Source organism: Perca fluviatilis, chromosome 7 (assembly GCF_010015445.1).
Source record: "Perca fluviatilis chromosome 7, GENO_Pfluv_1.0, whole genome shotgun sequence".
Classification (NCBI taxonomy): Eukaryota; Metazoa; Chordata; class Actinopteri; order Perciformes; family Percidae; genus Perca; species Perca fluviatilis.
The window spans coordinates 14,346,367-14,373,412 of record NC_053118.1 but is presented as its reverse complement, the minus strand read 5'-3'; the positions used below and the strand labels follow the sequence as shown (position 1 = coordinate 14,373,412).

Below are 27,046 nucleotides of genomic sequence, written 5' to 3'. Positions count from 1 at the left end.
GTAGATATTGCATTAAAGATCAGCCACCCACTCAGATCAGCTGGTATTCTGTCTATAATGGAGTGGAATGGAAATTTCTAAGTGACCCCAAAATTTTGACCGGTAGTGTATAGATATTTATATATATAAGATAAGTCAGTGGAGTAGTTTGAGAAAACTACACCAAATAATTAAATATAGTGTCAACACTGACAATCCACACATTTCCAGTTTTCAGTGTAATCTCTACTCAGTGTTGCTATGAAAGATGAATGAGAGATAGATTTCAATCAGCAGAGACTAGTTTACAAATAAAAAGCATTGATGCAACGAGGTTATTTGAGTTTTTTTTACTCAATTTTGTCAGTTTTGTAGATGAGTCCCAATCAGTCAGCAACAGATCCCTGAGAACAGTAGCAATACTAAGCATGGCTGAGAGGGAGCAATGAATCTGACTGACTATCTGAGCTGTTTATGAAACACACTTGATAAGTACATCCAAAACATTTAATTGGTATTTAGTTTCTTTTCTCAACAATAAACAATAAAGGCATTACAAAACATTTCATATAGCAAAGCAAAGAGATTTCTTCACAACATCATTTCTGACTAAAAACAGCATGAATTAAAACATGTTTGTGTGTGTGTGTGTGTGTCTTTTGACATTCTGTATACAGTATTCTATATATATTCTATATTTATTCTACTTAGGTAGCTTTTTCTGTAATATTGTTGTCTTTGCACTTGAGAGAATTATGCATGACGTGTATGTAATGCACTGACTACTGTATTGGTCCTGTTTTGCTAATTCTCTATTCAGTATATAATAAACCTACTAACTGTACCTTTCGTGGCTGTTGTAAGAGATTCAGGCTTCCGTGTTGCATCATTTACCTTACTGATTTTACCTGAGCTTGTTAAAATTACACACACACACACACACACACACACACACACACTCGCAGCTCTTCCTCCAATAACCTCTCATCCCCTATCTCATACTGTGTACTTGCATACTGTGTACTACAGTGCACTCTAGTGGTACCGCCTTGTTCCTGCGGAATATACAGTACAAGGGGAGTATTGACTGTTTGAAACATTTTTTTATTGAAAGATTTGTCTAAAAAGAAAACAAAGAAAGGAGACATTTGAAACTACAGCAATATCCACTGGTTCTACAGACACTCTCAGAATCACAAGTTCAAAGACATGGGAGGCATGTGACCAAGCAAATAAAAAAATAGCATCATCAGTTATTTCTGTTGCATCTTCTTTAACACACCTGTACAAAAAAGATCTCATAAATATTACTTTTGTTCTCGCTTTCTCTACTTTCTCCTGTCTTTCAATAATTTATTTTCCCATAGAGGTTTGTATCTGCTTGATTTTGGTTGAACTTTTTCTACGTGTCCGTCTGTTCCTACGTCACCATTGGCTTCTTTTCATTGGTGGAGGGTCAGGTAGGTGGGGCTTCAAGGATTGACCTCAGAGCTTGTGGTAGCCAGTTAAAGTCCACTAATGCTCTCTTACTCAGTACAAATAATGCAGATTCTTATTACCAGCTTTTAGCAATCAAAGAAAATAATTTTTTTGATATTCGTTTTGTGTTTTTATGAGAGCTGCAACCAGGAACATCTCCTCTTTCACTTGAGAAGAGGCACAAAACTTGTAGGATGCGTTTTACGCAGTCAAGTCATGGATAACAATTAAAAGTCTTTATCTTGGCTTCAAATGGTCAATTTTGAAAGTGTATCTCTTTCACACCCACCCAACACAAGACTGTCTCAATCCCCAATAATACAAAGTGTTTAGCAGCTCACACATCATAATCAATTCTTAAAAAAAGACCCCAAAAAAGCAACACAAAACAGAAAACAAAATCCTTGTCCTTTTAGAATATACACAAGCTAAAATCAACAGAAATGCTCTTCCCTCTATCAGAGATCATCGCCCCACTCACATTTTAAATGGCTTGTGTTTGGCAAGACAGCGGCGTAAAACTGTTTGTCTTATGGACGGAGACTGTGAATTTATATAATAATTAAATCTAGAGCAGTGGTTTCCAAGGTTTCTTGAGGGGGGTCCAGGGGGTCCCCAGCAAAAAGGGGAATCATTTATTTTCACTATAATTCCATCACTAAGTAACACAATGACAGAATGCATGACTATTTTGTTCATGGGTTTAACACACTTTCTGTAATAAAAAAAAAAAAATCTAAAAGCAAAAATTTGGTCAGATGTTGGTCCGTGGTCTTAGAGTTTGGGAACCACTGATCAAGAGCATTTCAGCTGGCCGTTATAAAAAGGACTTAAGATTGGTCAATGCAGCCTGAAGAGGGTGTTGTTGGACGTATACACAGGTTTAAAAAGTGCACGCCACTATTCCACAGGATTTAATGAGTTTTCGGCCTCTTTACCACTAAAGTATTACATACCTACCTCGACAGATGTTACAGCGCCACTTTAGAGCATCACCACGTTCAATCACATGACGAACAAAACATCTCAGAGCAAGCTCTTCTTGTTGAGGCAGTTGTGTTAAAGACCTACTGCATGTTCCCAGTCACTGATTAAACCATCTCACACACCAACACTAACAAGCAAGAAAAATCTCAGTTTCAGAGGTGAAAAAAATAAAATAAAGAAAAAGCAACATACAGTAAGGAAGATCGCTTCACTACCTAGTTTCTTCATCTTTGGTATAAAATATGCCACCTGTCGGCTGCTTTTGTTCAACGGTTAAGAAAGACTCAAGAAACTGTCAACAGTTTTACTAAAACTATTGCTTTTTGCACATTTAAAAACCCTAGCATTTATTTCTGCTTTTTGTCAAAGTCAGAGATGTTCCTTTTTTAACTTTTCTTTTTGCGGTGTGACAAGCAAAGCAGGCAAAGCAAACAGGTTTTGAAAGGTAAAAAGACTGCATTTAAAAACAAAAACAAAAAATAAAATACAAATGTGATGGAGACATGGAACTTTAATCCCATGATTAAACCTAACTGCATTTCCTAGGAAGCAGTATATTGACCCTTCCTACAAGTCGCATAAAAGAAGATTTCCCCCCCCCCCCTCCCAACCAACATCAGCTGCACTGCACCACATAATTTAAAATCATTTTCATACAATTACAACCTTTTTTTTTTTTATCCTGTACAAATAGCTTTGTAGATTTCATCTCGGTGGCTTGCGGAACTCTCCAAGAAGCTCTCAAATCTCTTTTTTTTTTTTATAATTCAACACTATGGAAACATTTTTTTCCCCAAAGTTAGAGAAAATTAAGGCAATAAAGATTTACGAAAACATTGATATTCTAGAAAACTACTCAAATAATAAAAAGAATGAAAATAATGTAGCTTAATATCAAAGGAAGACAACCTGTTTTTTTTTTTCCTAGACTTTGCTTCCTTCCTTTTTTTAATAAAAAAATGTCTGAAAATCTACCTGCACATTCAAATGTTCTTTTTTTTCTGTACAGCTTGTTGGTTGAGTTTAGATTTCAGTCTGTCTTCTCTTTTTCCTTCGGAGGCAAAATCAAGTCTCACAGTGAGAAATGATAAACTCAAAGCTGCAGACTGCGTTTGATTTCATTGTCCTCAAGTTCAGTAAACCATCATTTCTTTTTTCTTCTGTCTTTTGCGTGGTTCAACCAGGTAAGAAATATAATTGATTTTTTTTCTTCATTTTGTCTTTTATTTGGTGCCTGTGCACAGTGGAAGCATTCTCCCCTCAGTGTTGCCCGTCACCTCTTTTTTTTTTTGTCCCCGTTTCATTTCGATTCTCTTTGTGTCTCCAGCGCCTCGGTGCAGTCCTTCTAAAGGCAATGCAGCAATGATTCCTACCAATCTTGTTATCTAAAGGAGACAGAAAAACAAGTCAGTGGAAAAAGGGTAACTGAGGAAACTGTGGACAATGTTCCAGTCTCTACAGCAGGCACACATTCTTTGTCCGACCGCTGTGTGTAAAAGAAACCACCAGAAGGTTATCAGGGAGGCAGAAAAACAAGATGAATAAACACCAGGAGAAAGATAAAAATGTGTTTTACAAGCAAAGGTTGACATGATTCTGTGACCAAAACTACACAACATTTTGTCCGTGCAACTACACACTGTAGTCTTCTGTAGCTACGTGTATATATATATATACACTCACACTATTCAACATAATATATTTAACTTGTGAATCACATCCTTAGCCAACACTGTTGTAGAACATTTTAAGATTGTAAGTAGAAGACAGTTTAATGCGTTCTCTGTCTGGCCTTTTCTACACACGTACGCTAAATAAAAAGTCGGTAAGATTTCTATGTCAATAATGCATTATAAGCACATTCATAAGACTTTGTAATGCATTTATAAGGCTTTATAAAACTTAATACATTCTTATAATAATTCATGACAACTTATAACAAACAATATAATGTATTATAAGTGGTGGACATAATATAAGTTATAAGTACCTCCATGCCAAAGTGACAACAGTGTTTGAAAGAAAAAAGGAGAATCTGAGTTCTGGGTTACACAGCACATTATAACATGTAACATTATAACCATAACTTCAGCCAGTTATTAAGACACAGATAACTGCTCTAACATACTGTATAACAAATTATACATTATATCTTTCTGAAATGGAATAATGTCGCAATAATACGCTATAGCATGACTTTGTGAGCTTTACGTAAAGTGAGAGCACTGAATACATGTGTATGTAAATCTCTCTCTATGAATAAATCTTTTAAAACTTATTTTCCACTATTAAAAAAGCAGCTTAAAGCTGTGTTTTGAATGAAATTGCTGTGTATGTGTACTGACAAATCCACCTGTAAAAGAGATGTATGGCGTATCTAAGTTATCACAGAGAATGCTGCAGGCCACTAACTGTTTTCATCCATTTAAAACAATGGAGAGAAAAAACGTGACAGTGCAACGCAGGAGTAATGTCGCAATAACGTAACACCTCTGTACCACCTGCACAGAAAGTTTGCATTACAAAGACAGACGTCTAGTTACAACACTCACTTCGACTGCTGGTAAGAGTAGGCTGTGGCATGATCTCCTGTATTCTCCACTGTTAAAGGCTGCTGCCCGCTGGCGTCCTGGGAGGAGGGGGCGGCTGTCTGCGAAGATGGGTCTGTCACCATGCCCTGACACCAGAAACAAGTCAGATATGAAGCTTTCTCACACTGTTAGAAGGTTTAATTTAATTTAACTCTTTGTTCCACACAGCACTGAAAAAAAGGTTACTGAGAAAATACAGTTCAGCAAAGACCCAATTTCATTTCTGCTGCTCATTTTAGGAATTAAATAACAGTTCCTTTGACTTTTGGGAATTTAATATAATTAGTGGCAATGTCTCACTCTGAATCACACAGACAGAAGCACGACCTGATTCTGATATTATCAAGGCTTAAGTTCCCTCACTGGCAATAAATAAGTGTCTGACACTGATGTCTCAGTATCAGTCTCTCATAGGCACCATTTTCTTTTTCTTTGTCATGAAAGTGTGACCATTATAAACTACAGCTCAGGCCCCGTTTACACGAAGGGAAGTCGCAGATATTTTCCTGCGGTTTGGCCTCTCATTTACACGAAAACCCAGTTTTTATCACAGAAAACGATTATTTCTAAAAACTCCGGCCAAAGTGGAGATTTTGGAAAACTTTGTTTGCACGTTTGCATGTAAACTTAGACAAACTGAGGTTTAGGCAGCCGAGAGAGAGAAAGAGGACGTGATTGGTTGCTGTTGTTGCTATTGTCGGGATTCTGATTGGCTAACGTGGGCTTGAGCTTCTACACTGCAACCTACACGTGCCGCATAAGCATGCTCTTGTACGGCATTAATGGTACATATAAACAAACACTTTTCTGAAAACGGAGAGGTTGAAATGTCCATTTATGAAAATAGCCGGCCACGTGTAAACGTAGCATTAATTTACTAGCATCAAATCTATCCGAGAGGCACAATACGAGAGAATTATATGTGAATTATAGTGAATATAATTCTCTATATTCAAGTCATGTCAGCCCTGTAAAGCCCTATATAGGCTGCTGTTTGAGTATTTTTTTTAAGGAAAGGTAAGGCAGGCACTGCAGTGTACTGGGGAATGTAGGTTCCTTGCATAGGACCAGCTGCTGCAGCAGGCATGTACTGCAAAGAGAAAGAGAGAGGAGAGACAGAGATACAGACAGTATTATAATGTAGGCGCAGAAAATTTGTCCTTTAGAATATCTGGATTAAAAGTACTGTCTGACATTCTTGCGGAGGCATGTGGTTTTGTGACACTTTACAATACATTACATAATAGTTTGGCTTGGTCCCAGGGTCATCGCACATTTCAGCAAACAGAAAAAGGCAATTTCCATGTGTGTGGCTTTGTGGTTTCTGCCGTGAGATAATTTCAATTACAGCTGATCATGGAAATCTCTACGAACTAATTGTATTGATTATATTACAACTCAAAAGATACACACACACACACACACACACACACACACACACACACACACACACACACACACACACACACACACACACACACACACACACACACACACACACACACACACACACACACACACACACACACACACACACACACACACAGCAAGATAGTTTAGAGGAGGCACAAGCTGAGACTCACGGTGCCTGTGGTGCCCAGAGACAGGTGGTTCATCTGCTGGGTGAGAGGAGCCATTACACTGGAGGGGTGAAGAGACAAACTGGGCTCTAGAGCCGTTGCTGGGGTGATCACAGCACCCTGAAGCAGGAGGGAAGGACACATAACAGTATAGACATTGTTTTACAAGGTGAACAAACTGAGGAATTGAGGAAACAAACAACAGGCTGTTTATGAAGTTTGGATAAACAAAAATATTTAAACCAATCGCAGAAAGTCATATATGAAGGGATGGCGGGGGAGAACATGAAAGGAACTATTCCTTTAAATCACTATAAAATATTATTCAGTGTAACATGAATTATCGCAGCAAAATATGTCACTTGATGTGCGTAGTGCAATGGGAAAATGAGGATGTATTTTATGCTATACAGGTGCTTTGTAAGACATTCAGCTAGTAGAGATACGTTAGTAAAAGAAAAAAGCGTCCAACCCAGTTAAGTTTGATGACTGCAAAGGGTTTGCCGGTAATGCAGCCAGGCAGCCGGCTTGCCAGGCGGGCTTGACAGAACATGTGTCTGAATGGAGCAGAAAGGCATTTACTGTAAATCTCTTCGATGTGAAGGGCTTTGAAGCCTGCTAACACCTTGATGCGTTGAGCTCTACTTTTCCAGTACAGCTTCGACTACAGACTCAACAGCTCTTGTTTTAATAGGAGGCTTCTCGCCATAGAGATCCTTGCACCGTGTGCTTAGATGCCTAGCAACATCCCTGCAGAGGTAAACACTGTTCATTTGTGATTGCTGTTTAACTGCACTTCCCATGAGCACAGACAGCATCAGTGGACATGTGTCAGCATCGCTCCAGAGAGCAGTCAGCACTTCTGTAGCAGCATGTTGAGACAAGATGTTAGAAGAAAACAGGTATTAAATTTAGGTATTTTAGGCACCGGCCTAGCTGTACGGCAGTCGTCCTAACAGCTCTGTATCTGTAGGGTCTCATAGGGAGGCTTGCAATAACACAAGCACACATAGGTATACACACACGCACATACACACACACAGTATTGAAAGTTCTAGCTGTGTGGATGTTCCTCTCAAAGGCACACACAGTCTGTCAGAGTTGCACAGTCTGTCAGAGTTGCTCACAGTTGCAAACCTGTAAGTGAATATCCTGTCTGCAAGCTTCACAGAGAGGCGCCCGCACACACACACACACACACACACACACACACACACACACACACACACACACACACACACACACACACACACACACACACACACACACACACACACAAAAACACACACACAGTACATACAAGGATTGTCACAGCTGCTAACAGTGGTGAGTGCTCTTCCTCCTGACTGCTGTCATCATAGGGAGAACTGTTTGTGGAACACACCTATCAGAAATGCTCCCTCAACCCTGTCCTCAACATCACAAGTGAATGAGTGGCACTTTTTCCAAACAAGCGCGCGCGCACACACACGCACACGCACACGCACACACACACACACACACACACACACACACACACACACACACACACACACACACACACACACACACACACACACACACACAGATGCATCCACAGATCTTTCCACAAAGCTTTGCCAGCAGCCAGAATCTAGCTACTGTAATTAATACCCAAGCTTTTCATCCATCTATATAATACGTTCTCTCGTTGAATGATTTCTCATCCTATTTCTCTCACTCCATCCAATCTCACAGCAGGCTCCCATCTGAGAGAAAGCTGCATAAAGCAGAAAGGAAACCCACAATAACTAATTGTCTGCTCTGATTTACAACTGTACAAGAGTTAAACTTGCTATCTCTGCATGTCTGCATTCAGACACTATGCATTAGCTGGTGTGTGGGGAATATGTAATTATATGTGATAGAGTGTGTCAGACATATTTTTTCAATTTCTTTCACATTTATTTTTCAATAAATGAGTATGCAAAGCAGACAGTTATCTTTTCCTAGAGGACAGAAGAGAGAAAAACACAAGATCTTCTTCAACTTTGAACTATCTCATGCTTATTGCTCACTCCCTCCTGTCTTCATCTCCTCCTTTTCTTTTGCTGTCATTTTTTCAGAAGTCAAGTGAAGCTGACTAGCAGAATGCTGCAGGCACCGTGCAGCATCAAATACACAGTATTGGTGATAATGACACCCATTTATCGAGAAAACCACTAACGGCCGCTGGTGTGACGGGAGCTCTGTGTGAGCATGCAAAGGATGAGAACCGTCATTATTTGTTCTCTGGTGGTGTGATCTGAAAAGCAGATGTTTGGATTATTCTACAAAAGGATTTTCAATACTGAGACTACACCCTGTTTTTTTTTTTTTTCTTTTACATTGTAAAGCACACAAGACTTTGACATGAAGCAAAAAACTAAAAAGGTATTGCTGTGTCGTAAACTCGAAACATGCCCCCAAGTGCATGCATGGGTTATGCATGCTGAAAGAGGCATACGTGCACACAAAGGATCCCAGCATAAAAAAATACCGGAAACAAACCCCGTATTATGCACTAGTCAAGGCTCAGATATGTACTGATCTGTGCTTTCTTCCAACACCCCCTCCCCCCCACACCCCCTTTGTCTGCTTAAATGGGTTTAACATAGCAATTTAACTCAGGAAGATCTGAAATCCCAATTCTTTGGATGTCTCATTACAGCGCTCTCCAATAAGCCCTGTTCCCTCTTTTTTTTTATATGCATGGTTAGGGTAATACATTAATTTCCTGTAGGGGGATTTGTGAATAATTATGCACAAAGACATCCTCTCACTAATTAAGATGTAAAGACAGCGAGTTCAAGTAATCTGGGCATTCCACCAAGGCTCGGAAACACAGTCCTTAAGGCACCGCTGTGTGAATAGTTGTGTGTATCTGAATAAACCTGTTGTGTGTGTCAATTGTGTGAGTGCATGTATGTGCAACTTCTTTATTCCTGGGGAACGTGCACTGTTTTTATTTCTCTCATTCTAACCTTTTCATTAGAGTTATTCATTTCTTTAGTAACCGTGTAACTACAGTGTGTATCTGTGAAACCATGTGCAATTGTCAGTGATAGACATGGCAACCCTCCCAAAAACTATAACTGTATGATGGACTGTTGACTGAGTGATGAGAAGAGGCGTGCTTGCATGCATCAACCTAAATGTGTCATTGAGCGCACACTATTGTTGAAAGTTACCGGTCATTAAGCGAGGCACAGCAGTGAGGAAGCCTCTGCTGCCATAGGAACAGAATTAAGCCGCTGTGTCTCTCTCAGTCTCCCTCCCTGATGCAGCTTTAATTTGCTGAGCTTCTTCTGTATCCAGGAAATACAATGACTAGCCTTCGCCTTTGTTGTCTAACAGGGATTTTGACTATGCAGAGACAACGCTGGGGAAGAGGCGCACACAGCCCAGACATGCTTTTGCAGGCGTTGTTTTCTTTTCATTGTTCTCGATTTATTCTTTGTAATCCCTTCTTTCCTTTCCTCCCCCTGCGCCTGCCTCTCCCTTCTTCTCTTCTATCTCTCTCCGTCTTCTCCCAAGTCTTACGCAGTCATATCAAGGGGCCTGCCAAATAATTAGACAAGACATTTGTTTGAAAACACATTTTCAGAAGGGTATTATGCTCTCTCATGGACATAATTTTAATCAGACATGACAACAGAATGTTTTCAGGAGTTGGCAGACAGACACAGAGGAAGACCGATAGGATAACAGAACTATAGAGAGGGGACAACAGAATTTGGAACTAATTTAAATACAGTATTGTATTTTGACAGTATTAGCTGAAATTCCTCAGTGCATGGCTGATATACCATATCTGTGCTGCGCTGCCTCTATCTTCCACCGCCCTACAGCTGACAATTTCAATGGAACATAACCGCATTTTGCAGGAATAAAACTGTCTTCAGATGTTTGCAAGAAAACAACTTACTAACACTTGTGGTCAGATAAAAATCTGGATGATAAAATCTGTTTTGACTGTCTCTTTGTAAGTGAAGCCAACTTTATTTTCTAGAAATATCGGAAAGGTGCCTGCTGTACTGTAAATCCTATTTCTCCTTTACACAAACCTGGAGCAGACAGTGTCATCACGGGCCATGATGGCCATGATGACTAAAATCCTCATTGGATTGTGCAATTGTCTTATAATTGACTCCCTCACTTTCTGACCTATAAAAATACTTTTTAAACTACAGTGAATTGTATTCCTTTCCTTCATATGAACCCTTTCCAGGACAGGAGTTTAGTCAAAACACCTGAATATAAAAATGAAATGCATGTTTTACAGGCTAGTTTAAAAAAAAATTCTTGGGAGTTGAAGGTGCTCTAAGCGATGTCACGCGTGTTTTAGGCTACAACATTTTTTGTCATACAGCAAACATCTCCTCGCTATCTACTAGCTCCTCGTCCTCTGAACACACTGTAAAAAACGCGGCCTCTGTAGACAGCCCAGGCTCCACAAACGCCACCAAAAACAAACTGCGCCAACCTGCACCCACGAAACATAACAAACAGTGTTCCAGGCAATAACCGACAAGAAGGATTTGAGGGGTGAGTGCGCGGAAGCACGGAAGGGAGGGAGAGGGGACGGGATGAGGAGGAGGGTGGGGCGAGCTAGCCTCGTTTTGTTTGAAAATACTTCGAACGTCAACAAGAAGTGCCGTCACCCAGCATCGCTTAGAGCACCTTTAATATAAAATTATCAAAGTACACTGTAGCCGAGCAGAACCATTGGAACTGTGAACTGCTGATGATTAAATGTTGAAGAGGTGATTAAGGTTTATTGTTCATCTGAAGCACTTTCAAGGTTATTGTGTGAGCCCGAAATGAATCTATCATTTTCTTATCCCTTAAACCTGTTGATAATAATCAACCAGTAAGGGAGTTTGAACTGCTGAGATCTTTCACCTGCCAGGCATGCAGCAACAACGTACCTCACTTCTCCCGACAATTAAAGGGAGGACTCTGTCCTGGATCTGGACGGAGGTGTAGAGACGTTATACAGTATGTTAGGGTAGTTAATGTATGCCAGACAGACAGGACGTCAGCTGAGGCGAAGCCTGCGGAGGCTCTAAGCTACTACAGCTGTAGACAGTCCATGGCTAAAGGAGAATCTGTAAGGGAGTGTAAATTTGTGGTGATACTGTATTGACTGTACACCCATACACTCACAGGGAATATACATGACTTGAAGTGTAAATATATGTGTGGGTGTGTATTACAGTACATATGATCAGTAGTTACAGATTAAAACTGAATTTATATATTAGTATAATGTTTACCACTACACTTAGTAGTAGTGGGAAAATGTAACTAAGTAAATTTACTCAAGTACTGTACTTAAGTACAAATTTGAGGTACTTGTACTTTACTTGAGTCTTTTCTTTTCATGCCACTTTCTACTTCTATCTATACTATATTATATTTCAAAGGGAAATATTGTAATTTTTACTCAACTACATTAATCTGACAGCTTTAGTTACTAGTTACTTTACATATTAAGATATTTGCACACAACATAAATGTAGTTTATATGTTTAATTATAAATTAAACTACCCACCAATATAACGGCCTACAAGTCCAGCTTAAATTAAACACTTAGTTGATTGACAGAACTGTTTGGGTCGTTTCCAGTTTCTCAAATGTGAGTACTTTTACTTAAGTAAAGGATGTGACCTCTTCTTCCACCACTGCTTAGTAGTAATGCTTTGTACCTGTAGTTTCATTTCAAACCAGCAGGGGACAACCTTTTTTAATGCATTCCAGCCTCTGCTCCGCTGAGCTCTGCGAGCTGCTGTGAGGAGATTATTCAGAGGCTGATTCAGCACGGTAAGACTCAGATGCAGGGCGTACGTTTTTGTTTTGGCCTGGGTTTGGCTCTCACATGCTGTCATTTTTCTTTTATTATTTGGCTTATTGCAATTATTCAGGGACTTGCTCCATCATTTGCACTGACATACGAGTTTAAAATGAAAAAATAAAATAAAATACATTTTTGTAATTAAGTAATGTATTTGAAACACAAGAACATCATGGAGTCAACAGATGTTGACATCTTGCAGCTAGATGGATCCAAGTCAAAGGAACAACTGTTTGTCTGCGGTGACATCCTGAATAACATCCAGAAGTCTCTTTATCAATGTAATTAGTGACATTAAAAAACTTTTACAAAGCAATTATACTGTAGTGAGCATTATAGCACAAACAAGAATATGGTTTCTTAGATTTGTTTCATAGATCCAGTGGCAGCCAATATGACAGACATTCATATTACTTATCGAGCTTTTTTAAAATGTGCATTGCTCCGAATCTTGAATGTTTTCAGATTGGCAGACTAAGAAGCCCATAAGGCCTAAGTGCTGAGACCCATTGACACACTGATGACAAGCAGCAATGGAAAAAAGAGGCATGAAAAGTACTGAAAAATGTAGAAAATGACTCTATTAGAAACATATAACCCAAAAATGAAAGGAGAGGCTGGTTAAAAAAACTTACTGTAGGTTGCATAACATACTGTTGATGTGGCATCCAAGATGTACTCTGAACCTGTGGAGAAGGAAGTAGGAGGGGAGGGGCGAAGAGAGGAGATGAGAAGATGCAACAAAAGGTAGAGGTGATGACATTAAGAGCAGACATGACGAAGGAAATGGAAAAAAGAAAGATGGAGAGTAGAAACGAAGTAAAAATAAAGTAATTAAAGAAGGAGGGGGATGGGCATGAGTAGGTGGATGCAAAAGGGAGGTCAGGAAGAGATGAGATGAAAGGGAAGATCAAAAAGAAGATTGTTACAAGTGGACAAAGAATTGAGGAAGAGAGAACATAAAGAAGGACAATTGGACGACAGAATGACAGGAAGGGGGAGAAAATGAGAAAACCGACGAGGAGAAGAGAGAAAATTAATCATTAGCTCAAGTCTTTACAAACCCATTTCAGATCCTCAGTCCCTGCGGCAGGGCGTCTTAAAGAATATTACAGCAGTAACTGAGGGTCCACTATACAGTATGTCATGTTGTAATTATAAGAGGATATGAAGACCACATAGAGCAATACAGTCTAATAATTACTGCTTCACATTGGAGGTTTCATCATCAAAGCCTGTCTTGGCCACAAATCACCACTTTCATCTCCTACTGCCCAACCCTAACATCAGGATGAACAAGTCCCAGAAGGCCGCTTTGTCACATGTAAAACAGGGCATGCATGTGTATAGTAATTATATGAGTGCATGTGTATGTTCGCTTACCTGTGTCTGTCTATGGGGGAGTTAACGTAATGCAAGGTGGGTCAATTCCTTCTTGCGATTTCCTCAAAAAGCATTATGTGACTGTCTCTGTGTGTAATTCTGCACTGCACAGGTGTGTTTGTCTTTGCATTTGTCTTTCTCGTTTACAGCAGCGTTTCGTGCTAGAGAAAGCCTGTGGGGAAGAACTGGTATTTGTTTTAAAGTCTACGTGTCTGACAAACCGAGGATCAAGTACTGAGTCAATCTCTCATAGAACCGCAGCTACATCGGCACACAGCTTTGACATGAATTGGTATGGTTTGTGCGTGTGGAAGAGAGGATGTGACACATGGGAACAGAGAGAGAGAGAGAGAGAGACAAAAGGAGGATTTGTGCCGAAGAATGAAAGATTGATGGGAGGAGTGCTGAAATATAAGCCTGTGTTTTATCCTTGCTAGACTAAGAATTGTCAAGTTATGTGTTTAAGTCTCTCCTGAAAAAAGACAAGCTCTACTTGCTTGACCTGTCCAGGGACTACACACAGGACACAGTGAAAAAAGTTAGTAATTCAACAAATGTTAAATGAATTTTGAAGCTGAGGTGGCTCTTATTCTATATTTTTCTTTGTGCCAGCAAATCCCATGAAAAGACCAAAACCAACAATGTGTTAGTCTGTCTCTCCATACTTTCAGACTTCTCTGTGTGTTTCATTCAGCATGAAGCCCCATTAATTCCTACAGAAGACAGACATCTTTAAATACAGGTCACAAATATCTATTTCATTTTCTAAAATGGTTGAGTAATTTTCTTAAAAAGCAACACTTAACAGTTAAATAGGAGAAAATATTATATGCATTTCGTTGGGACTGTTTTGAGCTGCGGATTAATACACATTTGGTGTGCTAGTGGTTTTGGTCTTTTCATGGGATTTATTGACAATTGGAAAAAATATAGAATATCACTTATCCTTTACAACCACATATTTACAACTACTAAACCAAAGCTCCGCTCCCATGTATCTCTACAGAACTTCACTTCGCTATTGCTATCAGCTTGCATTATATGCCAGTGGGATGCTACAGTATATTGAAGCTATGTCTGACTTTGATTACTTGCTTTGTTAAATCTGTTGGCTGGCCAGAGAGCTATAGCAAAGTCAAAATGACATGCCTGAAGCTTGTACTTAGGTGCTTTGCAGTAGTGGCTATGACAAGACAAAACAGTCTACTAAAGTACCCTGAATTTGGAAAAAAAGCAACATAATGAAACCATAATTTTAGAAATAAAGTTATTAATCTAAAAACACAACTGTGCCCTTGTCAATTTCTAGAGCCTTTACAGGATTTCAAAGGATGGTGTAACCCAGCAAACTTCAGAGAGGGTCTACACACCTGATATGTGGAGACGGGAGAGGCAGCGATGAAGGGTGTGATTGACGTCTGTGCAATCATCCGATTGGTGGAGATGCTGTATGGAGAAGAGTAGAACCTATAAAAGCAAACAAGAAAAGGTTTAATTTTGACATCATTAATATCGCCAAACCTAGAAGTGGGGTAAACCTAAAGCAAGAACATGTTAAAAGACCGTACAATGTTAAAGGTCCCATGGCATGAAAATTTAATGTAACATTAATATGCGTTCCCCCAGCCTGCCTATGGTTCCCCAGTGGCTAGAAATGGTGATAGGTGTAAACCGAGCCCTGGGTATCCTGCTCTGCCTTTGAGAAAATGAAAGCTCAGATGGGCCGATCTGGAATCTGCTCCTTATGAGGTCATAAGGGGAAAGGTTACCTCCACCCATGAGAGAGAGAGACACATAATGGCTTTCAAACGAGCAAAGTCGCAGTTGTTCAAGACCACACCCCCACCCTCCACCTTGCCCCCCCTCAATAGCTAAAGACACAGAAATGGCACATACTTAGGAAAGCTCATTGTATTCTACAGTAGTAATTCTGCACCAAGGCTGAATTTCGGGAAAGAGACTTCAGATACAGTATTAGGGGACCACTAAGGTCTATATAAAAGCATCCAAAGAGCACCATGTCATGGGACCTTTAACAAAAATGCAACGTCAGTCAAGAGGCTTCTCTGCAGAAACCGTTTTAGCTCTCCAGGTGTAGCCACATGCAAAGGTGAAAATGTGCCTTTTGTACTCTTTGTTTTTAACCACCCAGGGCACGTCAAGACACCACTGACAAAATGGATCAGACATCATCAAGGCTGTCATGGAAACAATAAATATTGCAGCTCCACTCCACTCCGTGCCACACCATCAAATACGTCTTTGAATGAGACCTGACACTGCACCGGAGTGCACAATCACGTTACAAAGCAGTCTGCTCCACTGCTATACATAATAATGAATTATCACCTTGACGTGTAAGTGGATGAAATATTTCAATATTGCCCTTTATGTTTTGACCTATGCATATTCTACTTGGGAGAAAAAGAAATCTGCATTTAGTATTCGGTTTACTTCTCTCCCTATACCTTTGTTTGCTCTTCTGATTTTGCGGCATGTCTTTTTTTTTCCATTTCACCTCCTCAACCCTGCAGCGGCAGAATGCCGTCCCTCGCAGTGCTTTATTTATCATTGTGTACCTAGAGAGGACATGTTTCATCCGCCAGGCTGTGTTGCTGTGCCCAATCGATCCCAACGTGTCTGTTGACTGAATAACGGAGCAAGGGAGGGGAGAAAGAGAGAGGCAGAGACAGATAGAAGCCCTCCCCTATATACTGTGTCTATAACATAGCCACAATTGTATAAAAAGGTACAAAAGTGTTTTTCTTAATTGGGGGAGAAAAGTACTGAAAGATCAAACACACTGTTGGTTTACTTTTAAGGGTTACTTCAAACTACTACTGCCAAATGTCACAATATTCATTTGCCATATTTCATAAAGAGCCATATCACACATAATCGAACATACAATATCCACTCTATTCTTACAACTTAGCTGACAGCCAGGCTCAGCAACCAGCCAGAGACAGGAAAACACAGATGGATCGGTGCTACTTCACTGGGACACCAGCACACACCTTATTTCAAGGGTGAAATGGGATGCCGAGGTGGTCACCCGCTTCTGTTATTGCACTTTCTGTTTTAACATTTCATTTGTTCGATGAGTGATGGCACGAGCGGTGTTGAACTCAGCTGCTAGATGCAAACCCTCAGGTATTTTTTAAACTATTGCAGTCCTGGCCTCATGGCTGCAGCTGGTTTCCAACTGCCTGTGATAAGCTCCAGAGCGTGATTCTGCTTCACACGGACATCCAGCCTCCCTGTTGGATTTATACGCTCTACTTGGTGTGTTGAAGCCTAAGTAGTAGTACATGAAGAGTATAGCTACAATGGTTACTCTCTACTTTTCCAAAATGCACCATGGTTCACTTCCTTGGCACCAGAAAGAGAAATCACATGAATTATTTGCACCATATATTTTCTCTGTTCAGCTCTGGTTCATACGCAGGTTGATTGCGTGTTCTATCTACGGTGTGTTGACACTGGCTCAGCTTACACTGACATAGATTTTCTTGAAATTTACTTTTGCACCGTTCAACTCTGGCTTACTTAATGGTCTCATTGAGTTTTTAAGTATAGTCTCATGTTCACACTGTACGCATTTATTGATATTTTTCAACCTTATACACCACCTGAAATTGAGAAGTTGAACAGATAAATAGAGGATGGTTCAACGTTGGAGAAATAAATGGAACATGTTTGTCAAAGTGGTGATCAGCGACAAGAAGAACAAAACTCTTCTGCTGATCATGTAGGAGTGCCGATCCATCTTTGTGACTGCACAGTGAATGTATGACTTGCATTAGAGATACTGTATTACTGTCACTGATGAATACAAATGAGAGAACGCAGCCGGGTTATTCAATATGGGTCTCTGATTGTGTTTATTGTATTTTTCATTAGAGTGATGTGTATTGAGAGAGAGAAATAGTAGGTAGAGGACAGATGCAAGGTTATTGATGGAGGCTATTAGCCCTGAGCAGCACGCTGTCCATAGGGACTCCAGCACGGCTGTTTAAACAATACACTAAAACATGTAATTGCGAATAGAACATCACTATAGGATTGAATTTAAAACCTCTCTGTGAGTCCCTTGTGTGACCTAGCCGCACTGTCAGGAGTTTGCCCTGAAAGATTAGCCAATGATTTAGAGCCGGCCTCAGTGACTTTTCAGTGGAGAAATGTGTGGGAGCATGCTAAAATATACATGTGTATGTGCAATGTGTGTGGGCAGGAGACACAGAGAAAAGGGAAGACAGAGAGGCAGAATAAGAGAGGTAAGAACAGAGGCACGGAGAACTAGACAGAAGGATGGAGAAACAAAGGGACAGCAAACAGACCAGATGGAGGAGAGAGATTGAGAAAAAGAGAGCCAGAGAAAGTGAATTTTGTGTCTCCCTGATAAAAGAGAGGACAAGCTATATGCCAAAGCAGTCTGGTTGGTTGCGACACATGTTTCCAATAACATCAGATTGGCATCAGACCCTAGAAACCAGCCGTCCTCAAGCTTGGAAAGACTCACAAACCTGTAATTGATTCATACCCTTCCCCTCTCCTTGGGCTGACTTTACTTTTGCCTTTGCCCTCCTCTTGACCCCGCCTGGCCATCCCTTTTTATTAAACCCCCTTCCCTCCCTGCTTTTTTCGCCTCTCTAATTAGCTGGATTAGCATTTCACAGTCATCTAGTGCTTCGCCGGAAGGAGCTCCGATGACTGCGGGAGAGAGGTCGGGGAGGGTTTAAGCACCGCAAACGCACAGGTGCTCACGTTTGAACATGCATTTACACATGCACGAGCACGCACACATACACAAAGACACCAGAGAAGAGCGAAAGTAAATCACCAGCTTGGAAATGCAGAGTAGGATTTATAAGAAGAAAGAGACTACAGACAATAACATGTAGGAGAAAGGGGAAGAGAGGCCAGAGTCGAAAACTGTTTAAAGAAAATGTAGGAGGTGCTCAGAGAAGCACAAGAGGGCTGGTTTAAAGGTGACGTGAAGAAGGTAAAGGGAAGTACAATGTGTTGAGCACAACAGGACAACAGTAAAAAAAGAGGAGAAAAGTGGGAAAGTAGGGATGCAAAGTGGGACTGAGCTGACAAGAAGGAGGAGAAGAGAAACAAAGAGCTGGAGGGCTGTGTCTCCTGGGATCGCATCACCAACAGCATTCCTACCAGACAGCAGCGATCTCCAATTTCCCCCTGAAACAGGCAGACACACGGCTCTCTGCATTAAGCCTGAGAGCACTGCAGATAGCCTGAGCTGACGAAAGTCTTACAGTGGCACTGCAACACCGCCCAACTTCCCTGTCTGCAATCAAAACCTACATGTCTGACAGCTTGTATGTAGAGGTGCATTAATAAATACTCCATCTGCATCAGTCAGATGTGAGAATGAGGGCAAGAGCACGCAACGAGGTAGAGAGAGTGAGAGAGTGTGTATGTGTGTGTGTTAATGACCCGTGTGTCCAGCATCTGTTTGAATATGTGTGCATGTTTGAGATCTTGTGCATATTAGTGCTGATGTGTGTGTTCATCTTTGCAGCTTTGCCGCTGTGGGAGGGTGTAAGGTTTGCAAAGGCTCATAAACAGGTGCTATACAAATATTTGGCACAGAATGTGAAAGTCTACAGACATCTAAAGTTGTAGAAGTTGAAAACCTGGGAAAAAAAAAAAACTCTCTACTTACCCATTCTGCATCGCTGTGGGATCATACGTCAACGCCATACCACTCTGGGGAAAGAGATAAAGAGAGAAACAAATATTTCATATGCCTTTTGTGTTTACTCTCTCATTAAGATATTTATGTGTAAACAGTTATTTTAAGGTATAAAGACACCATATAGAGGGAAAGTAGAATTATTTGTGATGTAAAATAAACAATGAACACAAAAGCTTTGATTTAAAATGTAATAATTTAAACAAGTGAGTGAGATACAAGTCCTGCTAAATAAATAAGAATTGATAATAATAATAATAATAATAATAATCTCAAATGAGCCAGTTAAAAGCACTCATGTTCAATAAAATAATGCTGCATGAATTGGTGTGAGCCTGTGGACCACTTAAACTATATTTATTTAAAATAAACACAAAGGGGACATTGAAAGATGTTTGTTATAGCCCTGATAGTGCTACTGCATAATAGGGATGTAACAATACACTCCTGATTCAATGCACTCACAGTATTTTAAACTAAGTTTGACTAAAAGTAACACATGAGAGCAGAAGATTTCTCATTTAGTGCTATTCAGCCATTACATGCTATATTTTCAACTAGATTTTCGTAAAAAAAATGCAAAAAACAGAATCTCTTTCATCAAAATATAAATTAGCTTGTTTCACAAGACGCGCCCTACTGTACATAAAAATACATAGAATAATAACAAACGTCTTGGTTGGACCAACTTTCTCCAAACACCTCTTTTTAAACCAAATGTGGTAAATGCTTGAACGGCTGTTTGAGGATTACATCTGCCTCTCACTACCCAGCAGACTGGGCCCATTACCGTTAGACTACCGACCCAACCGATCAACGGAAGACACCATCGCACACATTCATCGTACCCTCCTATCTCACCTGGAAAAGAAGGGAAGCTGTAAAGGGTCGAATGACGAAGAGTAGTCGTGAGCAGGTGTAAACACTCAGGATGAGTCCAAGATGAAGTTGACAAGATGGGATTTTTATTGTTTACCCCAATTAAGGCCAAATGAGGCAAAATCATGATATAAAAATTAACAAAATTATGGAAAGCAAACAAAATATGTACTTTCAAGAAAATAAAGTAAATGGACTTGGGAGCCAAAACAATCAGATAATATAAATAGACAACTGTTCACTAATTGACCTTAAATCAAGTCACCACTCTGAGGACATCCAACAGACTTACGTCCTACTCCCTCAGGTTTTCCTCAAGCTCTGTCTCTCGAACAAATACAACTGCTAGGCTATACAGCCTGAAGCCCCGCCACTCAAATTGGAACATACCAACACAATACCATGCAGGGGTGGCTCAGGTGAATAGACCGTAACGGCTCCATACAGCCAACATTAATATATCTAAGAAGCTAGACATTTACAGCATATAATTTATATAACTGACATTCAAATTAGCCAAAGCCACAAGACATCTTGATGGCTAATAAATGTATTACTTAAAATTCATGTCACTTCCTGTTACCCCGGAAGTCATAGAGTCATTTAAACCCAAGGATCTCGCAAACTTTCCCTTATAACAAAGAGAGCACATGCTGGTAAGACAAAGATCATGTTACCCTCTATTAGCTTTAAAACTCAGTAAAGACACTAGTTAACAAAGACATAAGTATTGCATGATTATTTTACCCAGTCATGTTTGTAAAGTAACTGTTATGGTTTTAAACAATCAGAGAATGATGTATTGATGGTTGTAGCAATTGCATATAAATCACCGTAGTATTAGATGTTAAATGTGTACACAAGAAAGCTACGGGATTACTATGAAGAATTTGATGAATGACTAGGTTAACAGATGATTTGACAACCGTGTGTGGTAATTAACAGAACATATTAACACGCTAAACAAACTATACAGGCAACCTTTAAACTCAGTCCTTGAGAGATAAAATAGGTAGCATAGCGCTACCGTGACGGCAGCCATGCGCGCCGTCACAGAAGCTATGAGAGATTGCTGTTCATTGACTACAGTTAGTGTTTCACACCATAGTCCCCTCCAGGCTCGTCTCAAAGCTCAAGGACCTGGGATTAAACACCTTGTGCATGTGGATCCCTGAATTCCTGATACAGCGGAGCATCCCAGGGATGTGTTTTGAGCACCCTGCTGTACTGCCTGTACGCACACGACCGTGTAGCCACATTCGATTCCGACACCATCATCAAGTTTGCTGACGATACGGCTGTGGTGGGCCTGATCACAGACAACGATGAAAAGGCTTACCTGACAACCATCAACCTACTCATAAATGTCAGCAAGACTAAAGAGATGATAGTGAACCTTGGGAAGAAGCAGAGAAGGAACTCTCAAAAGGGTCCTGATGAGGAACATCACTGCCTGGTACGAAAACGGCACCAAACGAGATTGCAAGGCCCTGCAAAGAATGGTTGGTTTGGCTGAACGTACAATAGGTGGTGCTATAGGTGGTGTTAACACAGATCCTGGAGGTAACCAGCTCCATCTAGCCTACTGCTCCCAATAAGTGACAAAATAATAAAAAATAACATTTTCCTGTATACACTTTTGATTTGATTTGACATGAGACACAGCCATCTTCTAACCGTATACATACTGGGAACTATATTCTCAGAAGGCGAAGCACTGCTACTTGGGTGGAGTGATTAGGGTTAACTCTGAGCAAATTCCAGGCGAACTCTCTGCTGCTTACCACAAGGCTTCTCAGGTGCTGTGAGCAAATCACTCCACCCAAGTAGCAGAAGTAGCAGTGCTTCGCCTTTTGAGAATATAGTTCCCAGTATGTATATGGTTAGAAGATGGCTGTGTCTCATGTGACCTTGTTATTTGTACACACTGTGACTATACAAATCACAACATGTAAATAGGAAATTGTTGGCGTCATTTTGTCACTTATTGGGAGCAGTAAGCTAGATGAAGCCGGTTACCTCCAGGATCTGTGCTAAGCTATGCTAGCGGTGGGTGCGTCAGACAGTCAGAGAGTTATGACACGCACGGAGATGAGAAGGGTATGTATGGACTTATCTAACTCTGGGGGATACGGTGAAAGTCCCAATAAGTCGGCGTGTTCCTTTAAATGTTGTCCCTATTAAGTCAAGTGTTTATCAAGTGTCACACATCTGTGACTCTGAATGTTTTCTATCTGTCTCACTTCCTCTATCACGTGCCAATGAAGGAGACTGTACTTCTCGCTGCTGAGCTTTGAAAATGATCCTCATCCACTTGACTGCCTCTTGGCAATGTTGGAATAGACTTAAAGCAACAATGGTGTTTTTAGTCTAAACTTTCGCTCCCCTGCTATCTGCAGCCTTACACAAGTCATTTGGACTGGAGTGTGCCCTGATTCTGAACTTTGCTGCAATGTTTGTTCTTTCCCCCAGATACTGTTTCTAGCCAGGACTGGGGGAATATAGACTGCACAAGCAATATAAAGGACTGCCAAACATTGATGACATCAAATAGAACATATGTATTCCAAAGCCCAGGATTCATTTTCATAGCAGCTCTTTTACATCTGATTTAAAGCTGAAAGCTGAATTTGTATTTGCTGCTGGTTCTTTTGATTTGTCTTGTTGAACAGTCTCAGAAGTTTCCTTCATCTGACAGCAAAGACAACACTCCTCACTGCTGCATAATCTCATCATCATCTATCTCCCTGAGTGTGCATTCACAATGAATCCTCATTGATGGATTACCTAATGGACCTACCTAGAACAGGCCCAGGGGCCCAAAGGGTCAGGGGGGCCCTGGAACCAAAGCATCTGTTTAAAGTTACTTTTAACATCTCTTCAAACATCTCTTCTAAAAAAAGAGATGCAAAAAAAATTAAAAAACACAAAACAACTACGAGGTGACATACTGTATAATGACTACAGAGAGACACACAATGACTATGAAGAGACACAAAATGACTACAGAGAGACACAAAATTACTATGAAGAGACACAAAACAACTACAAAGAGACACACAATGACTACGAAGGACACAAAATGACTACAGAGAGACACAAAACAATTACACAGAGACACAAAATGACTACAGAGAGACACAAAATGGCCACAAGGACACACAACATGTTTGTAGTTAAAAAAGACAAAACAATCACAAAGAGACAGGACGTGTCATTTGTTCTCAGGTTTCTGCGTGTCTTTTTTTATATGTGTGAGTGATTGTGTGTGTAATATTTGCTCATGTCACAGTCCCAAGGCCAGACTCATTTAGGAGTGAGAGGTATTGGGAGATTAGGGTCGGCTGACTGAGTGTGAGGCCGCAGTGAGGCCCCTCAAAGCACCTCCACAGCCAGATGCCTCTATTAGTCTGCCTGGACCCGGAGACTTGGCTCAGACAAATGCATAAACCTCAGAAGAGATGCCTCCCTTTAGCAAGGCCAAGTGGGCCTTGTCAGGACTTGGGCCACTGACAAATGTGTGAGGAATCCCACTGAAAGCACTGATCATTTATTCCAGCTGACACTTCACAAATGTTCACAACATGATAGAAAAAAACTAAACAATGACTAACGGGGCCTCTAATGTTACCTAAGCCCTAATGTGATTTGTCTTTGCTTTTACAAAAACTAAAAATGCAATGGGTGCCTGCTACACACATGAGGGTAATGCACATACTGTGGCATCCTGTTTTTGTTGTGGCGGCTCTTGTTTCAGCCCACAGTTGTTTCAGCCTGGTTCTATTTCATTTCACTTCACCGCCCTGCTCTTTCCCAACCTCCATGTTATGCGAATGTTGGGAAACTGTTAAAAACTGCACTCGGTGTGTGGGTGGCGACATTATTATTCACTTTCCCTTGTTCTGTAAATTAAAGCTTTGGTATCGACACTAACAACTTCTGAACTCCCTACATTGTGCAACAGTCAATCTGCTTTCAATCCGCTGCACAAGGTTTCATTTCTTCTGTAGATGACAGACTAGAGGTGGGAGTTTCAACAAAGGGAAAAACAACTTGGCATTGGGGTCTTGCAGAAACTTGTATTTTAAATTTAACAACCTTTATACATGCAAGCTTTCATACTGTCAGCAGCATCTCTAAATCGGCCTACAGAGTGTTATTGGAAATGAAAGCTGATAATGACACAGTAGGTGGCCTGTCAAGTTATTAAAACTTGGTTATACACTGTGAAAAAGAAACTGATGTGAAAGGGAACATCAGCCATAGATTAAAGTTTATTTAAATGGGGACCTTTAAGTGTGATTTATGCTTCTGTGTTAAATCTACGCCGTAGCTACGTACGTAGGTACGTACGTGGAGACAGGGACCCTTCGCCGTAGCCTGACGTGCACCTCTCGAAAAATGTAACTACATGTCGCGGCTATGCACGTCACTTGGCCGTTGCTTGGTAGCGTTGCATTTACCCCCTACTCATTTCCTGGTTCTCCTCCATTAACAACATGAGGAGAGGGTTAACTTTTTCTGCTACAGATTTCCCACCGTGGTCAGAAAGCACAGAGGAGACACTTTGTTTCTCTCACTATGCCGCTAGAGGCGGTACTCGCTCCAAAGCTAATCCCCGTCACTCTCGCACTCTCTCTACCACACACTCCTCGCACACACACATGCCGGCCCTGCTATTCACTTAAAGTGCCCATATTAGGCTCATTTCAGGTTCATAATTGTATTTAGAGGTTGTACCAGAATAGGTTTACATGGTTTAATTTTCAAAAAACACCATATTTTTGTTGTACTGCACATTGCTGCAGATCCGCTTTTCACCCTGTGTGTTCAGGTCTCTGTTTTAGCTACAGAGTGAGGCATCTCACTTCTATCCCATCTTTGTTTGATTTTGAACAGCTCACCCGGAGACTGAAGGCAGGATACATTCAGAAACCCGTATCTCACTCAAAACAGCATGGATTTTTTTTTTTTTAAGTTTGTATGCGTGTGGAAGCACCAGAGACACAAAATAACACCCCAAATCCCAGAAAAAGTGATTTTTTTCATAATATGGGCACTTTTAAGAGACTGAAGCACACACCAACGCACAAGTATAAACTTCAGGCCACTTATGTAGGCTACGGCGAAAGCTCTGTGTGGAGCCTCCGCAGAACCATAAATCACGCTTTAGAGTTAAGGTTGTATGCTTTCTGTGAAGCAGCTGTCGACACTGAGCTGTGAAATGCTGAAGTAAAATATGGTGTACTGTGTCCAACAGTATTTCACTCTCACCTCTCTGACTATTATGATAGGATTACTGTTGTGCTTTTGCTAGAAAGCTGAGTAGGCAAAGATTTAAAAGAGGTTTGTGGATATACTGTACTCATACACGTGACTAAGTTAGAATAACACCACTTTGGGTTTCGTTAACTTTACTATTTCCTCTTATAAACCCTCTCAGGTGACATGGTGTACTCATTCTGACTATGAGAATTCAGCGGAGATCGTAGATTTTGAGAATGTCTGTTGCGGCATAATTCTGCCTGAGGAAGAATGCTGTGTTGCTTTCTTTTACTGTGGCAGAGGGTAAAATGGGTATTGTTGTAACAAACTGATTGAAAGACATGGTTCTTGTGTTACAATTTCCCTTTTCCATGTGTGTTATAAGAAAAAGCTGCTGTTGCTGCTGAAGGGAATCTTTTACGATGGGTACTGCTGAGCTTTTTTTGATGATTAAATAGACTTTTAAGCCTCACCTCTCCATCCCGTGTCCACGGTCGGCCATTCTGGGGATACTTGACCTGGGTCTGCCTCTTCTTCTGGCCTCCGTCAGCAAACTTGCACAGCAACGGCTCTGCAGGGGCTACAGAGTGAGTCAGACAGAGAGGGAAGGAGACAAGGACAAATAAGATTAATCATTATTAATGGCCTGAGACCACTAAAGACAACATTTTTGACTAGACAAAGAAGATAGTAAAAGCCTTGATTACAAATAGGATTAGCTGAGTGTGACCTCCTATACAAAAGTTCACCAAAACTCTAACTTCAACCTGATAGGCTGCAGCCTCCAAATACCCTACAGGCTTCTGAAATAGCAGGAAGTGGCTGGATTGGGGCAGGATTATCTGAAAGAAAAAAAGGCTTTGTTCTGTATAAATGTATTGAGAACTTTAGAATGTGTTGGAAAGCAAGAAAGCGTGAATAATGGCTTCTATTTCGGGGAAATGCTTCAGCAACAGCATGAATCAACAAACACGATAAAAAGTATTATCCTGACATGAACCAGGACACTCGGAGAAGACATTTGATGGCTTATGTAGTCAGATAGTCTCATACATATTGAATCACCATGGATCAAAGTAAATACTGCCCTCTTGGTAAAGCGTTGATTCCAGAGATGTACAATTACAACATGTACGTATTATATGTTACCCAGTTAGGAAAGGAATGTAATAGTGTATTAATGTAATACATAGAATTAGAAAAGGAACTGAAAACTTCCACTTCACCTGAATGCATCTGGACTTTAGGCATTAAAATGTATATGGGGCACTTATCTTATGTTTTACGTTAAATTCAGTTGTCCACTGAGGAAAGAACTACAAATCAATT

General features: G+C 40.5%; 1 protein-coding gene across 5 annotated transcripts in view; it reads right to left on the bottom strand.

The window, feature by feature from the left end:
• Window positions 1-4,993: 4,993 nt before the first annotated feature.
• The window catches only part of LOC120562174 (RNA-binding motif, single-stranded-interacting protein 3-like), a 192,603-nt gene continuing 170,550 nt past the window's right edge, over window positions 4,994-27,046 (bottom strand). For 4 of the 5 annotated variants that reach the window (XM_039805720.1, XM_039805721.1, XM_039805722.1 and 1 more), the window contains 6 exons: window positions 26,191-26,297; window positions 19,544-19,587; window positions 15,225-15,321; window positions 13,107-13,157; window positions 6,620-6,736; window positions 6,152-6,360 (listed from right to left, as the gene is read on the bottom strand). In XM_039805720.1, coding sequence (XP_039661654.1) covers window positions 6,199-6,360; window positions 6,620-6,736; window positions 13,107-13,157; window positions 15,225-15,321; window positions 19,544-19,587; window positions 26,191-26,297 — 578 coding nt within the window. In that variant the 3' untranslated portion in view covers window positions 6,152-6,198. Of the gene's footprint in view, window positions 5,156-6,060; window positions 6,127-6,151; window positions 6,361-6,619; window positions 6,737-13,106; window positions 13,158-15,224; window positions 15,322-19,543; window positions 19,588-26,190; window positions 26,298-27,046 lie in introns of those variants that run through there. The other variant, XM_039805723.1, reaches the window with a different exon arrangement.